This window comes from Acomys minous, assembly GCF_964271855.1.
Source record: "Acomys minous genome assembly, chromosome: 15".
Lineage (NCBI taxonomy): Eukaryota > Metazoa > Chordata > Mammalia > Rodentia > Muridae > Acomys > Acomys minous.
In genome coordinates this window covers 69,508,306-69,525,532 of record NC_140497.1, presented here as the reverse complement: position 1 = coordinate 69,525,532, position 17,227 = coordinate 69,508,306, and the positions used below count along the sequence as shown (strand labels likewise).

The window sequence follows — 17,227 nt, the reverse complement described above, 5'->3', positions numbered from 1 at the left end:
TATACAGCTGAACGGGGAGGCAGAGGCACAATCTCAGGCTTCAGTCATCCCAGGGAAGGAAGCTGCAGCTGATCATTTTGCACACACTGTTAACATTCCTATGACACTCAGACTTGGACCAGAAGAAGGCAGTGCTCTGCCTCTTCTCCTCACTCAGGGAAGGCTTTACCATTTTCTTGGGTCAGAGGCATTGGGGCGCATGCTGTGCCTGTGCTCAGACCAACAACATGCATTCACTGGGGACTCATCTGTGACTCACACATTCACTCAGCATTTTTTCTGCCTCCCACATGCCTGGCTTCCCACATTCACCCTTCCTCTGCTTCCTTTAGTTTTTTTCATGTCTCCCACTCAACTCCTCCTCAGATTCATTGCCCTTTATTCTTTAATTAGTATTGTTATACACACACACCCTTACACACACACACACACACACACACACACACACACACACACCAGTCATTAATTCCCGTGGCTCTTCCTCTAGGGTCTGAACCTTATGACATTTCTCTCATTCACATAGGCATGTCCGTTGGTGTTGTTATTGTTTAGATTTTGTTTAGGCAGTCATGCTCATAGGTATAACATGGGTGTGGCTCCCCTGTCATGCTAGGAGATACAGCATTGCTACAGACTTCCTGTTCTCTGGGTGCTACAACCTTTACACCCCTCCTTCATGGTGTTCCCTGAACCTTAGATGTGCTACAGATATATGAACTGGGGGTTTGTAATGTACGGTCAGTTGATCTCTGCATTTTGACCAGCTGTGGCTTTCTATAGTGGTTTCTATCTTCTATACAGAAAAGCTTCTTTGATGAAGGGTGAGAGCTATACTTACCTTTAGGAATAAGGGTAAGTATTAAGACTAAAATTGGGCATTATATTAGTCTAGCAAAGTGCTAGTGCTAGATGCTTCTTTAAGTTCCATGACCTCACTAACCTTGGATAATTGGATGGTTAGTTATTACCAGGCATGCTTTCCCTCTTGCTGAGCAAGTATTTAGTCCAATTAGGCAGCTGTTAGTTAACCACCAATATATCTCACTGTTTCATCTTTAGGGATATCATTCCATGCTGTTCGTTGCTATAGCTCATAGGCATTACAGCTGGGTAAGATTATCAGTTGCTTTCCTTCCTTGGCAGCTAGCACAGCACCCCTGGAAGCTAGTCTCCAGGGAAAAGGTTTTGGGGTCTGTTTCAGATGGATTCCTGTGAGTCTTGTGTTCAAGGCTCATGCGATCTTCAGCCATAAGGTTTTGCCCACAACTTTTGGGGGAGAAATAAAGGCAACAACAACCACATGTATCGTTTGGAAATCTTGTATTCGGCTGACCAACAGCTCAAATGGGGAGTTTCTTGTGTCTGGTAGTGAGTTTCTTTTTTCTTTCTGTTAGATCCTGAATGGAACGTTGAACATACTCTTGTCTCAATCTTTTTTTGAGGAGACATATGAGTCTTCTTGAGGGAAATAACCCCCCAAAAAACCCCAAAACCAAACCAAACCAAACCAACCAACCAACCAAATAAAAAAACCATGACAATTCTAATTGAGCCCAAACACTAATCCAGAATATAAAGTAGTTTTGAAGAGCTTGACCAATTTTGAAGGATATAGGGAAGCCACGCAAATGTTCCTTCTATGTATCCAAAGTTAATTAAATTATCAAATATATTTTTGCCAATGGAGCCATTGTAAGAGCTGAACCTGTCCCTCTGGCATGTCATACTAGAGGGGCAGATTCTGCCTGCTCTGAAATGTTCCTGGTGATTGAAAAGGCGGCTAGCAAGGATGCAGTACCAGATCTTTGCAGCTTTAAAGGTTTAAAAAGAAATTTCAGAAAATTTATGAAATTGATATGTCCAAATTCTTGAAATATCTTTTATTTTTATTCTCCAGTATAATTAAAATGCAATAGGGAAACAATCTCCCTCATATGTATATATGTACGTATATATGTATATATATATATGTATATATGTATGTATGCAAGCATGTGTGTATGTATGTATGTATGTATGTATGTATGTATGTATGTATGTATATGGGATAGCTTATTTCCGTACCCTTTAGGTGAAACTAAACCCTTCATGATAACCCAAATAATATAAAGTATCTTGGTGTAAATCTAACCAAGCAAGTGAAAGACGTATATGAAACAAAAACCTTCAAGTCTCGGAAGAAAGAAATTGAAGAAGGTATCAGAAGATGGAAAGATGGCCCATGCTCTTGAACTGGGAGGATCAACATAGCAAAGATGTCCATCTTACCAAAGCAAAAGATGCAATGCAACCACTTCCAGAATATTTACACAATTCTTTACAGATCTTGAAAGACCAGTATATTGTATATTTGCATACTATATTATCTATAATAATTTGCATGTGTATATTATATTTATATATTTATTATATATTTGTAATATATTTGCATACTATATTATCTATAATAATTTCCATGCATATATTGAACTCATTCATATCATTATTTTACTGTTACTGTTTAATTGTTAATTTGTAGTCTCTTATTTCTTGTTTCTCTCAAATTTGATTTGAGTTTTCTTTTCAGCACTCTATAGATTTATCTAACATTAGAAACTATTACTAGAACATTGTTGTGTTTCCTTGGAGGCCTTCTTGAGTCTGTATATCGACATCTGTGAAGTGAAATAGCCACTTCTTTCAATTTCATGGAAGATCTTTAAAGGGGAATATATTTTCTTCCAGTGTGATATAGGTGTTGATTGGGCGAGGTGCTTTGGCCTTGTTCTGGTGAGTACTGGAATGCACTGCCACGTGATATTTCTAAATATATAATCACATTTAGTGTGACTGAAAGGGCCTTGACGAGATATACCACAGGCTTTCGTGGAGGCAATGGTGTGGCTTTGCTGGATGTGTGCACTGCCTAGTGGACCAGCTCTCAAGTTCTTGGAGTCATGCACTCCACTAGTGGTGGCGTGGTAGGATTAGGGGTATGGTGTTGGTGGCTGGCTGGTCCTCAGGTCTTCCCGATGGAGTGGGCATGTCAATTTCCTTGATCTTGAGGACATTCTTCCTCTTGTGATGAACTGTTCATTCTTTGGACTCAAGAGGCCTGTGCATCGTAGGGGGTCAGTATCAAGGCTTTGCTCTTGGGTCAAGTTGAGTTCGACTTTTCTACATTTTGTGTGTGTGGAGGAAGGAGTATGCAGACACATAGATTAACAGATAGTTACTACTAGCGTTTATGGATGTTTATACTCTGTTGGGTACTACATTCTCAACAGGGTGGTCTTTATGTAGTACTTTGAGTCCTATAAAACTGGGAGATACAACACTTCTCTGGAGAAGTGTGTTGTATGGCTCTCAGGCAACTTCCTGAACTGGCTTAAAGGCCTATATGAGGATTGTGAAAGTCTCTTGTAGGGCTGTAAGAGACAGCAGCCTTGAAGGATGTTCCACTTTCTTTTGCCCTACAGCAGTGAACTCAGCTGGCTCAGCCCTAAGCATTAGAGTAGCACTATTGATACCTACTTGGAAGCGCTTCCTTTTCCTTTGATTGTCCTCATCTTTCCTGGAGGCACAGTAATTTGCCCTGCCATCCACAGTGCTGCTAATCATTTCATTGTCCCACACCCAATCAATCGCTCAGTAAGGCTAGGGATTAGAGTTAGAGTTGTGTTTTCCTTTCCGTCCCACGCTGGAACCTCAACCCAAGCGTTTGCCATCTGTCTCGGATCTTCACCAGGATCTCTACCCTGACATACCTGTCCATGTCTTGCCTAATCCCCATTCCTACTTACACCTGTGTGGTTTATCCTATATTCACTACCTAATTAAAAATTTGAACACCCAGCTCCTGCAGGAAAATTTCCAACTCTCCTTGGGATTATAAACATTCTCATGCTCATGAGTTTACACCAACTTATTCTATTGTGTTTTCTCTTAGTACTGTAGTATTGAGAAAGACTTCCTGTCTGCATGCACAAGTGGTTTCGGTGAAAAATTACAATTTTATTTATAATTTTAATAATGATACTCATTATTGGTAGTGAGCACTTTCTCACACCTCACCCTTTTAATTTCTCTCTTTCACATTCTTTTTACTCTGTGCTTTTTCTTCCTTTTTAAAATATCTAGTAAGTTTTCATTCCTCAAAAAATTTTAATAGTGTAGGCTAAGCTGGGCACAGCGACACTCCCCTTAAATCCCAGAACTCTCAAGGCACAGTCAGGAACCAACCTGTAGGTGGAAGAGATCTGTGGGTTGGAAGCCAGCTTTGTCTACATAGCGAGTTCCCAGTAACTCAGGCTATGTAGTGAATGCCCGTCTCAATAAAAAATAAGAAACATTCAAAAATAATATAGCCTTCTTGATAAAAATCTCCTGTCATATCTCTGCAAAAGCGTAATTGCTTCTTATATAAACCTTTTATAACCAGCAACAACTTGTTTCCATGTCTCTCTCCTCTACTAAAGTATGAGTATCCTAAAGGCAGAGTACATATAAAAATCTTTAGTAAAATACAGTGGCTTGCAAAGCACTTTAATGTCATAGGAAATAACTTAAGTGAACATTTTCAATTTCTATTTGTCAAAAAAATTAAATGTTTTTATAACAATACAAAAACCATAGCACTGAATGTTGTTTGGGAATTCATAAATTAAGTAAATAACAACGTTTCTGTTGGAAAAATGCTCTAAATGATGTTCCGCTCCTTACAAAAGTAGTGCACTGGGGAGTCTGGTACAAGTCAGTACAAAAAGTCATAGGCACCTGAATACCAAAGCGCAATTAAGTACAACTCACAAGCTCTGAGATTTGGCTAGGAATATCGATAAGATACAAAGAACCCACATAATGTCTTATAAGTGGTGCTGTTACTTTTTAAAAACTATTTTAATTTAATTTTATTTATGCACATGGGTGTTTTGCTTACATGTATCTCTTTGCACCACATGCATGCAATACCTACACAGGCCAAAAGAGGGCGTTGGATACCCTGGAACAGGAGCTGTGGATGGTTGTGGGTTACAATGTTGGGTCTGGAAATCAAATACAGTCCCTCTAGAAGAGCAGCAAATGCTCTTAACCAAAGAGCTTTCTCTCCAGCCCATAGGTTACTTTAAAAAAAAACCATTAAAAGTTTCTTAAGATTATTTTTCAAAAGTTTTTTTTACAACTTATAGAACTGTGCAAATTTGTGTTTAAAAATCTCTCTTGTTTACATGATGTAAAATATTATTTAAAAAGCATAGCTTTTAAACTTAGCCTTCATATTTCCCTACCAAACTTTTAAATTGCCCGAATGCCACTCAAAAATCAATGCAAAGAGATCATCATGTCAATAGAACTTAACTAAAATGTGCACTATACTTGAGGTTTGGGGGGGAAGGTGCACATCACACAGTGTTCTTGTTGGTATTCAAGTAACCTGGTTCTACTTAGCAATACAAGTTACTTGACGAAGGAACAAACATAGGAAATGCACACAAGAGAGCCATCATGAAGTCTATTGAGTTGCTGCTATTTTCTGTTCTGTTATCACAGACCAGTTGAATTTTCAGAGGCTGACTACCCACGAATCGAATACCAAAGGAAGCAACAACAATTTTGGGACTCTGTACGACTTTCTCTCTTCACACTGGCAATTGTGGCAATCATAGGAATCACAATTGGCATTGTCACTCACTTCGTTGTCGAAGGTAAGTATCCAGGTCGTGTTCCTATTGTACCAATGCACTCTGTTGCATGAAATTTGATATTTTGATGACATTAAATGGTAAATACAATAGCTTATCGGTGTAAAAGTATAGCATGCTCAGAACAGAAAGCCTGCAGTATCCATTTCTACATAAATATTTTTAAATAGACACCACACTCGTAGGCACATGTAAATGAAATACAAAGATGAGGGGAGAAAAGGAAAACATATCTTCAGAATAAAGACAAGTGCACCAAGCTATGAGCTTGCTTGCCCTTCTCAGAATCACTATATATTAATCAATATATTAATGAGCCTCCCCCAGGAAGCTTGTGGTAGAGATGTAGAGATGACTCAGAAGAGCTAGCTAGTATCTCATCACAGCTATTCAGGAGACTGAAGCAGGAAAATTCCAGGTTCAAGGACTGCTTGGATTACAGAGTGAGCTCAAGGTCAGTCTGGTCAAATAAACAGCCTGTCTCAAAATTTAAGAAGTAAAGATGCTGAGGATGTTATATAGTTCAGCAATGACCTAACAGGTGTTAGGATGTGGACTCAAATCTTTAATGCCACAAAGAAAGAAAGAAATGAGAGAGAGAGAGAGAGAGAGAGAGAGAGAGAGAGAGAGAGAGAGAGAGGGATTAGAAGAAAGGAAAAGAAAAGAAAAACAGGGAAAGGTAAAACCCTATGATAATATATATATTTGGAAATGGAAATTGGAAATATAAATGGAAAATGGAATAATATATATATCATTCCAAAACACCTTTAAAAAGCCAAAGTCAGCAGTTTTTTGTTTAGATTTCATTTATTTATTTTACTTATGTGATTGCTCTATTTGCATGTACACCAGCATGCCACCACAAGAGGGCATTAGATCACCTTATAGATGGTTGTGAGCCACCATATGGTTGCTGGGAATTGAACTAGGGACCTCTGGACAAACAGAGAGTGCTCTTAACCTCTGAGCCATCTCTCCAGTTCCCAAAGTAAGCATTTTATCTGAAGAAAAGTCAAAATGTTTCATGACTGGGGAGAACAGAAAATTCAAAACTAATTTCTATCTGTATGCAAAAATGGTGACTGTCACACATAAGCCGAATAGCACACAGCTAAGATCCACTCACTTTTGTGTTTGCATACTTATAAGCATAAAGGACCAATAATTTGTTTAAAAGTTTTAAAGACTCCCACTCATCATAACAATAACACCACAATTGAACAATCATAAAGAAAAAAATGAAAGACCTCTAAAATTCCCAGTTTACTTTTCTATTTTAATTGGTTCATTAATAATATTAATTCTATGCCAAACCCAAATCAAATTACCTTCCATATAACTTTATCTTTCTTGTTAATATCGTGGGCTAAATGTTAATAATTATGTATATGTTTAAAATACCTTACTTATGCCTGTAGTTTCAGAACCTGGAAGGCTGAACCAGAAGGCTCACAAGGCCAGCCTGGAACACACAGTAAATTTCATGTCAGCGTGTGCTGTAGAATGAGACTATGTCTTAAAATCAGCAAGTGAATACAACAGAACCTACTCACTCCCAATGCTGCAGGTGTCATAATAGTTGTGATAGGCACTCTACAAAGAGGTCCACATGAGAACCTTCCAAGGTTGTGAATGTTACACAGCAGAGCAGACACACCTGTCATCACTACTAATGCCGAGATGGGGAGAGTATAGACTCTCTGCGTGGCCCCCAAACACAATTGCAAGTATCCCTTTAAGAGAGGGGGAGTGGCTAAAGGAGGAAAGGACTGAAATAGAGGGGAGCATGTGTCATATGATGTGGAGACAACACCCAAAGGATGCGGGCACTCTAAGATATGACAAGACCCAGGAATTTCCCAGAAGGACCAAATTCCACTCCATGGAAAATTTAAACCTACCAACAGACATCAGACTTCTAGAATTATACAAAAATAAATTTTATTATCTAATGCTTACCCTAATTTACTTGCCTTTTCATATATTCATGGACATAGGGATTCCCGAAAGTTGTAGATGTTCAAAGAGCGCCAGCCACTAAGTATCTTATGCATATATCTTGGTACACATGTGAGCATGTACAAGAATTTGCCCAGGAAACATGAAAATGTAAAATTCTCTACTGTACAAACCCTAGGCTGACTGCTTCCTCCTCCACCTCTTCCTTCTCTTTCTCATTCTTCCCTTCTTCTTCTTCCTCCCCCTTCTTTTAAATGACCTGTTTATCCTTTCTTACAAGCGGCAGCAGGTCAGTTATCGCCGTCACATCAGCATCAACATTAGGATTGCTATACTTTTTAATGATTGCTAATTTGGTTCAGGTAGCATTAGCATCGCAATTTTAATTTCAGTTGCATTTGTCTGATCAGCAAAGATGTTGAGAACTGTTGGGGACCTATACATGAGTCAGTAGACCATTTGTGTTTCCTATTGTAAGTGTCTGTTTAAAATTTTTATCTCATTTTCTTGTTGAAATGATTTGTCTTTTTATTGCTTCCCCCTTTCCCAATTTTTGAATGATTCACAAATGAACGTCCATTACCGGTTGCATATTGGAAAAAACTTTCTGCCAGTGAAAACGTTCATGGACTATTTAGTCACTACTATATCATATGATCTATAGAATGAACTGAAAGATCAAATGTTGAATTTGAAAATTATCTATTCTTTTTTGGGGATGGGGTGGGCTTTTTTATTGTTGCTTTTATTTATTTGGGATCATATATTAAATGTTTTTCAAAATTCATATTGTTAAACTTTTAGGATAATTTTATATTAATTGTTTTATCTCTTATTTTAGGGTAAAAGTGGAGCTTCTATATAATGTCACATAAAACTTTAAAGGATGTAGTTTGTAAAATTTCACTTTCATAGAATTCATAAACTTAAATATTGAAACTATTTTAAAACTTAGTTTCACAAAGCTCTAGAGTTCATCTGCTTTGCGATCTTAAAAGTAAAACCAGAAATGCAATAAAAATGCAGTATAAATTACTTGGGTAAAAAGTCATTGTTGATGATTTTTTCAACTATTAATTTTGACTAACAAAACTGCATTATTAACTGAACATTTTAAATATTTTTACATATACATTTATATTATTACACATATATACAATAAACTACCTATAGCAAGAAGAACCATGAAACAATCAGGAATTATATAAATGTTACATTCATAGTGTTTTGTCTATTTGTATTTGGCAGCCTTGAAGAAAACATCTTTTTTGTCTTGATATGTCTAAAATTCTGAATGTAAATCAATATCGATCATGTCTCATCATTATCAACTTAAAACATCTATCTAGACCCAAGAACCTCTTAACCCCTAAACAACTAAGCTTAATTGTATAACTAAACTGATACTTGAAAAGGAATAAAATTAATTATCTGTATACAGGGAGCGCAGGTTAGCAGCTTCCCAAGTGAGAAGATGACAGAGACAGTTTGGTGCCTGAACAGTCACACAAAATTCTCTATAATGTTGGAGCATCATCTTCAGCCTTCTGGCCCAACATATCTGACAGACATATCTGTGAGGCAGGAACTATTAAGGAGTTGCTTACCCTGTGGTGGCAGAGTTTGGCCATCGACACTGCCGGCATCCAAGCTTGCCCATTTTTTAAGGCAGAATTCTGTCTGTGTTAGACACTGTATTTTTAAGAAACAAAATTCTAGCCAGTCATGGTGGCACATACCTTTAATCCCAGAACTTGGAATGCAGAGGTAGGTAGATGTCTATGAATTTGAGACCCGCCTTGTCCGAGTCCCAGGCCAGACAGGCCTAAGTAAAGAGGTTATGTCTCAAAAAAGCATAACCTTTAGGATAGCATAGCAGTGTAGTAGAGCTGTGCGGTTGTGGTTGTTATCTCAGAGTAAATGCTCTAAATATCATCTTGAAAAGAGGCAATGCCAGAGACAAGGGTGAGAGGAGTAGAGAACACCCTATGAAGAGACTTTCAGAGGAAGTAATAATAAGAGAAATATTGAGGGAGGATGCTAAATGTAGAAAACCACAAACAGTTTTGACATTGTTTCAACACAAATTCTAAATATGTAGAAAAAAAGGTAAAGGCTGTCCCTGACTTTTTTTTAAATATATATTTTATTAATTTATTCATATTACATCTCAATTGTTATCCCATCCCTTGTATCCTCCCATTCTTCCCTCCCTCCCACTTTCCCCCTTACTCCCCTACCCTATGACTGTGACTGATTGGGACCTCTTCTCCATGTATATGCTCATAGGGTATCAAGTCTTTGGGAGCCCTTTCCTCCTCCTGGGTTGCCTCTTACAGCCAACTATCCTTAAATGGAGCGGGTGTCTAGTCTTATTCTAACTTGATATGCCTTGTTAAGTTGGGGTGTGGGCAACTGGGATGGGAGGAGGGAGAAAAAACTGTGGTTGGGATATAATATATGAGAGAAGCATTTAAACAAACAAACAAACAAAGCAAAAGAGAAAAAAGAAGGCAGATTCCATCCAAGTAAGGATGTGGTGTGTCAAAAGTGAGAGTTGAGACTCCTTCCTATGTAATGGGAAAATGAAAAGGCTTCAGGTGGGCAAGTGATTGTACCACGTTTGTAGGTCTGAAAGGCAGCTCTAGACAGGACTTACTGACATGTATGGAATGTATTGGAAGACAATGGGAGAAGAGGCAAAGTAATCATAAGAAGGTTGTAGGTTCTCTTCTCAATAACGTGTGCATAAACTAGATTGCTGGTGGTAGTGGGATTTATGAAGGGCATAGATTTTTAAAAACTTGGGAGCTATTATGTCATCAAAACCCTCTATGTGATAAACCTATGTTAGCAGTTCTCTGGGGGAATAAAACACATGACTTTTATGATTTCATTTGATATTGACCTTTTGCCATATGCTACATGTCTAACTATAGCCAAGTTTTCATACGCATATGTGTCTGCAAGAGGAGTGCCCGTCAGCGTTCTTTGGGAACTGGATTTTCTGTTTGGGCTGACTGCAATAATGGAATTATAAAATAGATTTTTTTTTTAGTTACGCAGTAACTTTTGTTCTAGGAAGAAATAGACTTAGCAGGGGTTGGAACAAAGAACCTAGCACATATAAGCCAGGAACTTTTCTTCTTGCCTTTCAGATGATAAGTCATTCTATTACCTCGCCTCTTTTCAAGTCTCAAACATCAAATACAGAGAAAATTATGGAATTAGGTCATCAAGAGAGTTTATAGAAAGAAGTCATCAGATTGAGAGAATGGTAAGTTCAATAAGAAATGCTGATGTAGAGCCTCCTCAAAATGTAGCACTTTGATGATTCAAATTTGCCATGCTAGCAGTCTGTCTCTCATTGAGGATTTAATTCTCACTTCCCTATTTATTGACTTTTATAATAGTCATTTGCTGTGTATATTTTTCCATTAATGTTTGTTAATTATTGTCCCATTTGTATATAAACATATTGATGGTATATATTGAAAATATTTTTTCATTTGCTTCGTGTTTTTTATTATATTTTATTAATTCATTCATAGTACATCTCAATTGCTATCCCATTCTGTGTATCCTTCTCTTCCTCTCTCCCTCCTGCTTTCACCCTATTCCCCTCCTCTATGACTGTGACTGAGCGGGATCGCTTCCCCCAGAATATGATCCTAGGGTTTCAAGTCTCTTCTTGGTAGTCTGCCATCCTTCTTCTGAGTGCCACCGGGTCTCCCCATGAAGGGGACATGGTCAAATATGGAGCACCAGAGTACGTGTCAGAGTCAGTCCCTGCTCTCCACATAACTGTGGAGAATGTCCTGTCCATTGGCTAGATCAGAGTAGGGGATTGATGTTTACTGCTTGGTTAATGCAGTAGCTTGAGCAGACCCCCTGGGCCAAGATCCACCCATCATGATGTTCTTCTTGTAGGTTTCTAGGACCCTCTGGATCCTTCTATTTCCCCATTCTCCTATATTTCTCTTACCTAGCGTCCCAGTAGGCTGTATTCACATCTATCCCAATCTCCTGGTAAGTGAAGACTTTCATGGGACATGCCTTTTGGGCTAGTGCCCAATTATAAATGAGTATGTACCATGTGAGTCTTTCTGCTTCTGGGTTAACTCACTCAGTATAATCATTTCTAGTTCCAATCATTTGTCCACAAATTTCAGGATTTCCTTGTTTTTAATAGCTGAGTAGTATTCCACAGTGTAAATGTACCATAGTTTCTGTTTCCATGTTCTGGTTGTTATGAATAAGTCTGCTATGAACATGGTTGAGCATATGACCTTGTTGTGTGCTGGAGCATCTTCTAGGTATATTCCAAGGAGTGGAATAACTGGGTCTTGAGGAAGCCCTATTCCCAGATTTCTGAGATAGGGCCAGATAGATTTCCAAAGTGGTTGTACTAGTTTGCTTTCCCACCAGCAATGAAGGAGTGTTCCTCTTTCTCCACATCCTTGCCAGCATATGGTGTCACTTGAATTTTTTATCTTAACCATTCTGATGGGTGTAAGATGGAATCTCAGAGTTGTTTTGATTTGCATTTCTCTGATAACTAAAGATGTTGAGCATTTCTTTAAGTGTTTCTCAGCCATTTGATATTCCTCTGTGGAGAATTCTCTGTTTAATTCTGAGCCCCATTTCTCAAGTGGATTATTTGGTTTGGTGGTGTTTAATTTCTTGAGTTCTTTATACATTTTGGATATTAGACCTTTGTCAGATGTAGGGTTGGTGAAGATCATTTCCCAGTCTGTAGGCTGTTGCTTTGTTCTCTTGACAGTGTCTCCTGCCTTACAGAAGCTTCTCAGCCCATGACGTCCCATTTATTAATTGTTGGTCTTAAGGTCTGGGCTGTTGGTGTTCTGTTCAGGAAGTTGTCTCCTGTGCCAATGTGTTCCAGGCTCTTTCCCACTTTTTCTTCTAACCAATTTGTGTTTCTGGTTTTATGTTGAAGTCTTTGATCCACTTGGGCTTGGATTTTGTGCATGGTGACAACTATGGGTCAATTGCATTTTTCTACACGTAGACATCCAGTTAGACCAGCACTATTTGTTGAATATGCTATCTTTTTTCCATTGAATAGATTTGGCTTCTTTGTCAAGAATCAAGTGACCATATGTGTGTGGATTCATTTCTGGGTCTTCCATTCAATTCCATTGATCCACCAGCCTATTGCTGTGCCAGTACCATGCTGTTTTAATTACTGTTGCTCTATAGTGCAGCTTGAGATCAAGTATGGAGATTCCTCTGGAGGATCTTTCATTGTATAGGATTGTTTTTGCTATTCTGGGTTTTTGTTTTTCCATATGAAGTTGAGAATTGATCTTTCAGTGTCTTTAAAATATTGTGTAGGCATTTTACTAGGGATTACATTGAATCTGTAAATTGCTTTTGGTAAGATGGCCATTTTACTATGTTAATTCTTCTGATCCATGAACAAGGGAGATCCCTCCATCTTCTGATGTCATGTTCAATCTCTTTCTTCAGAGGTTTGAAGTTTTTTTCCAAACAAATCCTTCATTTGCTTGGTTAGAGTTACTCCTAGATATTTTATATTGCTTGTAGCTATCATGAAGGTTGCAGTTTTCCTAATTTCTTCCTCTGCATGATTGTCATTTGTATCTAGGAAGGCTACTGACTTTTCTGAGTTTGCTTCTTGTTTTTTAATTATTGTTATACCATATTTAGATGGACAGATTATCTAAACTTTAAAATGTTATTGATATTTTCTCATCAATACCCTTTGTGCTTACATGAGAAATAATTTCTGATTCTCTGTTATTTTAAAACTCTGCCCTTGTCTTTTTCATCTAAAATTTATGCTATATGGAACTGACTCTCTAATATAAAAAGCAGAGCTCTTAGTACCACAAAGATACAACTGTCATTCTATGCTTATTGTCAGGCCAGCTCTACCATAGTCAAGTTTCCACGTGTTTACCGAGCTGTATGACCTCTTTCATTGCTCGACTAGTTCTCACTCTGTTGATAGCATCTGCTGTATCATTATATAACTCAACCGGGAGTGTTGGTCCTTGCTGTATTAGTTTGTTAGGAGTGCCATAGAATATTACCACAAAATTGGGTGGTTTAAAGCAATATAATTTTTCTTTGATTGTTTTTAAAGCTAAAAAGATGGGAGAAAAAAGTTGCAGCTGTTCCTGGGACAGCTGTAGTAAGCGATGCCCTCCCCCCCATCTATTTCAGGTTCTGGATACCCCATCCATCCTTAACCTGTTGCTGCAAATAGTGAACTCTCTAATCTGTGCTTCCATCTTCACATGATCCTCCTCTCTGTGGCTCTATAATTTTTCATTCTGGTGAGATTTTTAAATATAAGATTCAACACTTTCTAAGGCAATCTATCTTCAGATCTTCTCTTATTTTAAGATCAATGGCTTAATTATATCATATTCACAGGTTTCTAGATTCAGATATATTTTTCAGAAGGTACTTCCAGTACATCCAATACATCTAGGATTATGATCTTTATGTTTATCTTGAATTTTGTTTTTATGTATCAAACACACACACACACACACACACACACACACACACAGGCATGCACACAGGCACACGCATGCACACAGGCACACACACACACACACACACACACACACACACACACAAACACACACACACACTGTGTTTGATTTAACTTTCTTCAAATGTAGTAACCTGTGCAGAGATAATGAATTCATTTAGGTCTTTCATTGATGTATTTCAATAGAAATTTAAATTGTTTCTTTAAAGATATTACTAATCTTTAGAAATTTATTCAGTTTTTAGAAAATTTTGTACATGTATTCAATGTGCCTTGTTTGTATCCATCCTTCATTTCCAACCTCCAACTTTCTCCAGGACCCCACACCCAGCCCGATATGGGCAACACTAACTAGAACCCACGTGTTAAAGAAACAATAAAAAATATAATTACTAGTTTTTTTTAAAAAAATTGTAATGCTAGCTGCATTTCATAACCATTAACTTAAGTCTTTTAACTCTTTTTCAAAGATTTAGTTTATTTTTTAAAATTGTGCATTAAGTGCCTGTGTCTATGTTGATATGTGCACAGTACTAAACTGCTAAGCCATCTCTCTAACACGGTGATTCTCAACTTTTCTAATGCTACTTAATACAGTTCCTCATGTTGTGGTGACTCCCCCAACCATAAAATTATTTTCTTGCAACCTCATAACAGAAATTTTGCTACTGTTATGAATTGTATGTAAATATGTTTGAAGATAAAGATTTGTCAGAGGTTGGGACCCTCTTTGTTTGAGAAGCATTATTTTAGCTAGATGCTTTTCTTTTTTTTTTTTTATAATTTATTTTTATTTTATGTGCATTGGAGTTTTGTCTGCATGTGTGTCTGTGTGAAGGCGTCAGCTGCAGTTACAGACAGTTGTGAGCTGCCATGTGGGTGCTGGGAATTGAGCCCAGGTCCTCTGGAAGAACAGTAAGTGCTCTTAACCACTGAGCTATCTCTCCAGCCCACTAGATGCTTTTCTTTTGCTGTCTGAATCCAAGGCATGAGTTGAACCTCGCCTCTATTTTTTCAGTGTTCATATTTATCTCCACTCTTATATCTAACATGGTTTTAATTAGATTTTTAGAGAGAACTCTGTCATCTTGAACCCAAGTTCATTTATTAAGATGTCTAAATTCATCTTTTCAAAATTCCTAGGTCTTAGAAGTCAGTCTTTCCTTAATACTGTTTTTATGTCTTTGAATATTTTATTTGATCTTTTCTTCCTAATTCTCATATGCATCCACTTTGTCAAAAGAAAACAAATAGAATTAAAGCATTTGTACAGAAGATACTTGTACACATCAATCAAAAGAAGGTTTCCTAGTTGATTTCTGAATCTTTATGATGACAATAACTTACTAGTCTTTATTATTAACATCAGAAATTATTGGTCTTTTTAGAAATGTGGAAAATATTGCGTAGTTTTTCAGTTTTAATGATTTCTCCTTTACTTTTCTTTTATGCAGGCTGCAACTTTTTTATTGTTAAAAGATCCTTTACACTCCAAAGACATGTGAGATTTTAATGAAAAAGTTTAGCTTAATGACTCATTTTTCCACCTTTCTACCATTCAATGAATTTATAATTATTTTTGTGTATCTGTTTAATGAATATTTATAAAATCATATTCTCTGAGATTCTGTCAATTAATGATAGTATGTTAGGTATCATTAGTGGCCAAGAAATGTGATAAATAAAGCATTATGAATATATAATAATTTGTGAACATTTACATCAATGCCTTATGTCATGATCCTCAGTAGAAATATTAAAGCTAGTCATTGTCCTTAGCATCTTTCTTGGTCCTAAAGACTACCTGAAATCTCAGAACAAAAAAGTGACACAGTTTGCCATGGAATACTCTTTTTGACCACTTGTATAATGCTCTGTTGTTTGTGGCAGAGTTAAGACAGATTAAAACAATCTTAGCAAAGATGTGGTTTCAAAGTCTAGGCTCACCTTGATTTGTCTGGAGGATTTGGGACTTTGGTTTACATCACAGAGAGGATTCTGTGCAGACATAGTTGGGCTGGGTTGTTTGTCATACACCAAAAGTTGATTCATGACAAAGGTAGATAATTTCCTAGGTCAGTCAAGGACAAGGCTCTGGGGACCTCCAGATGTGAGGTGTTATCAGCTAACTCTTACAGAGTTACCTGTACAATAGCTACCTACAACATGCTATTTAGTTAATAAAACTATGAATTTATTGTTAAATAAACATCCACATGCTATAATTTTTCATCACAATCCACCATCATGTAAAAAAATTTAAAAATTTCTTGTCATTTTTGTTATGAAATTTAGTTTTTAACAGATGAGCCATCTTTCCAGACTGTCTTAAGAAATTTCTAAAGAAAAAGAAAGGAGACTTTTTTTTTTTTTTGGCTGAGCATCTATAATAATAAATCCTCGTTGTCCAAAGTTTCTAGATTATCCAATGTATACCCTGGATTTGCTTCTCTTTCTTCTGTTTATTTGTAATTTTCTTCTTTGTTAGTATATAGCACACATTTGTGGCCAAGTAGTGTAAGTTAAAATATAGATAAGTAAAGTGAAGATTAGTGGGTAAAAGTAGAGAGCCACTCAGTTTCAGATATGGCTGACTGCAGGGGATCAAACTATGTCCTTGAGCATCAGCCTTCCAGATTTCTTCTCTACTTGGAAGATACAGCTAATGCCTGCTGAATCCACTTTCCTAAGTTACTAACAGAAGTGGCAGGGTATTTCCCCATGCCATTCTTAAATGGATGTTGGTTGGTCAAATTTAGAATTAAAGACTGGCCAAAATGTTGAGACTGTCCATCTCGTGAGCCACGAAGAAAAGTTGAGCTCCACCCTCATTTAAAAGTCTGCCTGACATTTCTACTTTGGTCTCTTGGCAGCATCTCAAATTAATCTAGTTTAAATATCCTTCTTCAAGACTGCTCCGTCTAGCGTTCTCTCACCCTGACTTTTCAGTGAACAGCTACGTTCACCTCATTGCTCGAGTGCCTACATTTCTATTATCCACATGTTTCTTCTAGTGACATTTCTACCACTAGTCCAT

General features: G+C 37.3%; 1 protein-coding gene across 3 annotated transcripts in view; it reads left to right on the top strand.

Annotated features, from left to right (window-relative positions):
- The window catches only part of LOC311585386 (transmembrane protease serine 11F), an 84,069-nt gene that overhangs the window by 42,711 nt on the left and 24,131 nt on the right, over positions 1–17,227 (top strand). For all 3 annotated transcript variants that reach the window (XM_084760533.1, XM_084760534.1, XM_084760535.1), the window contains exons 3-4: positions 5,530–5,684; positions 10,802–10,920. In XM_084760533.1, coding sequence (XP_084616659.1) covers positions 5,530–5,684; positions 10,802–10,920 — 274 coding nt within the window. The remainder of the gene's footprint in view (positions 1–5,529; positions 5,685–10,801; positions 10,921–17,227) is intronic.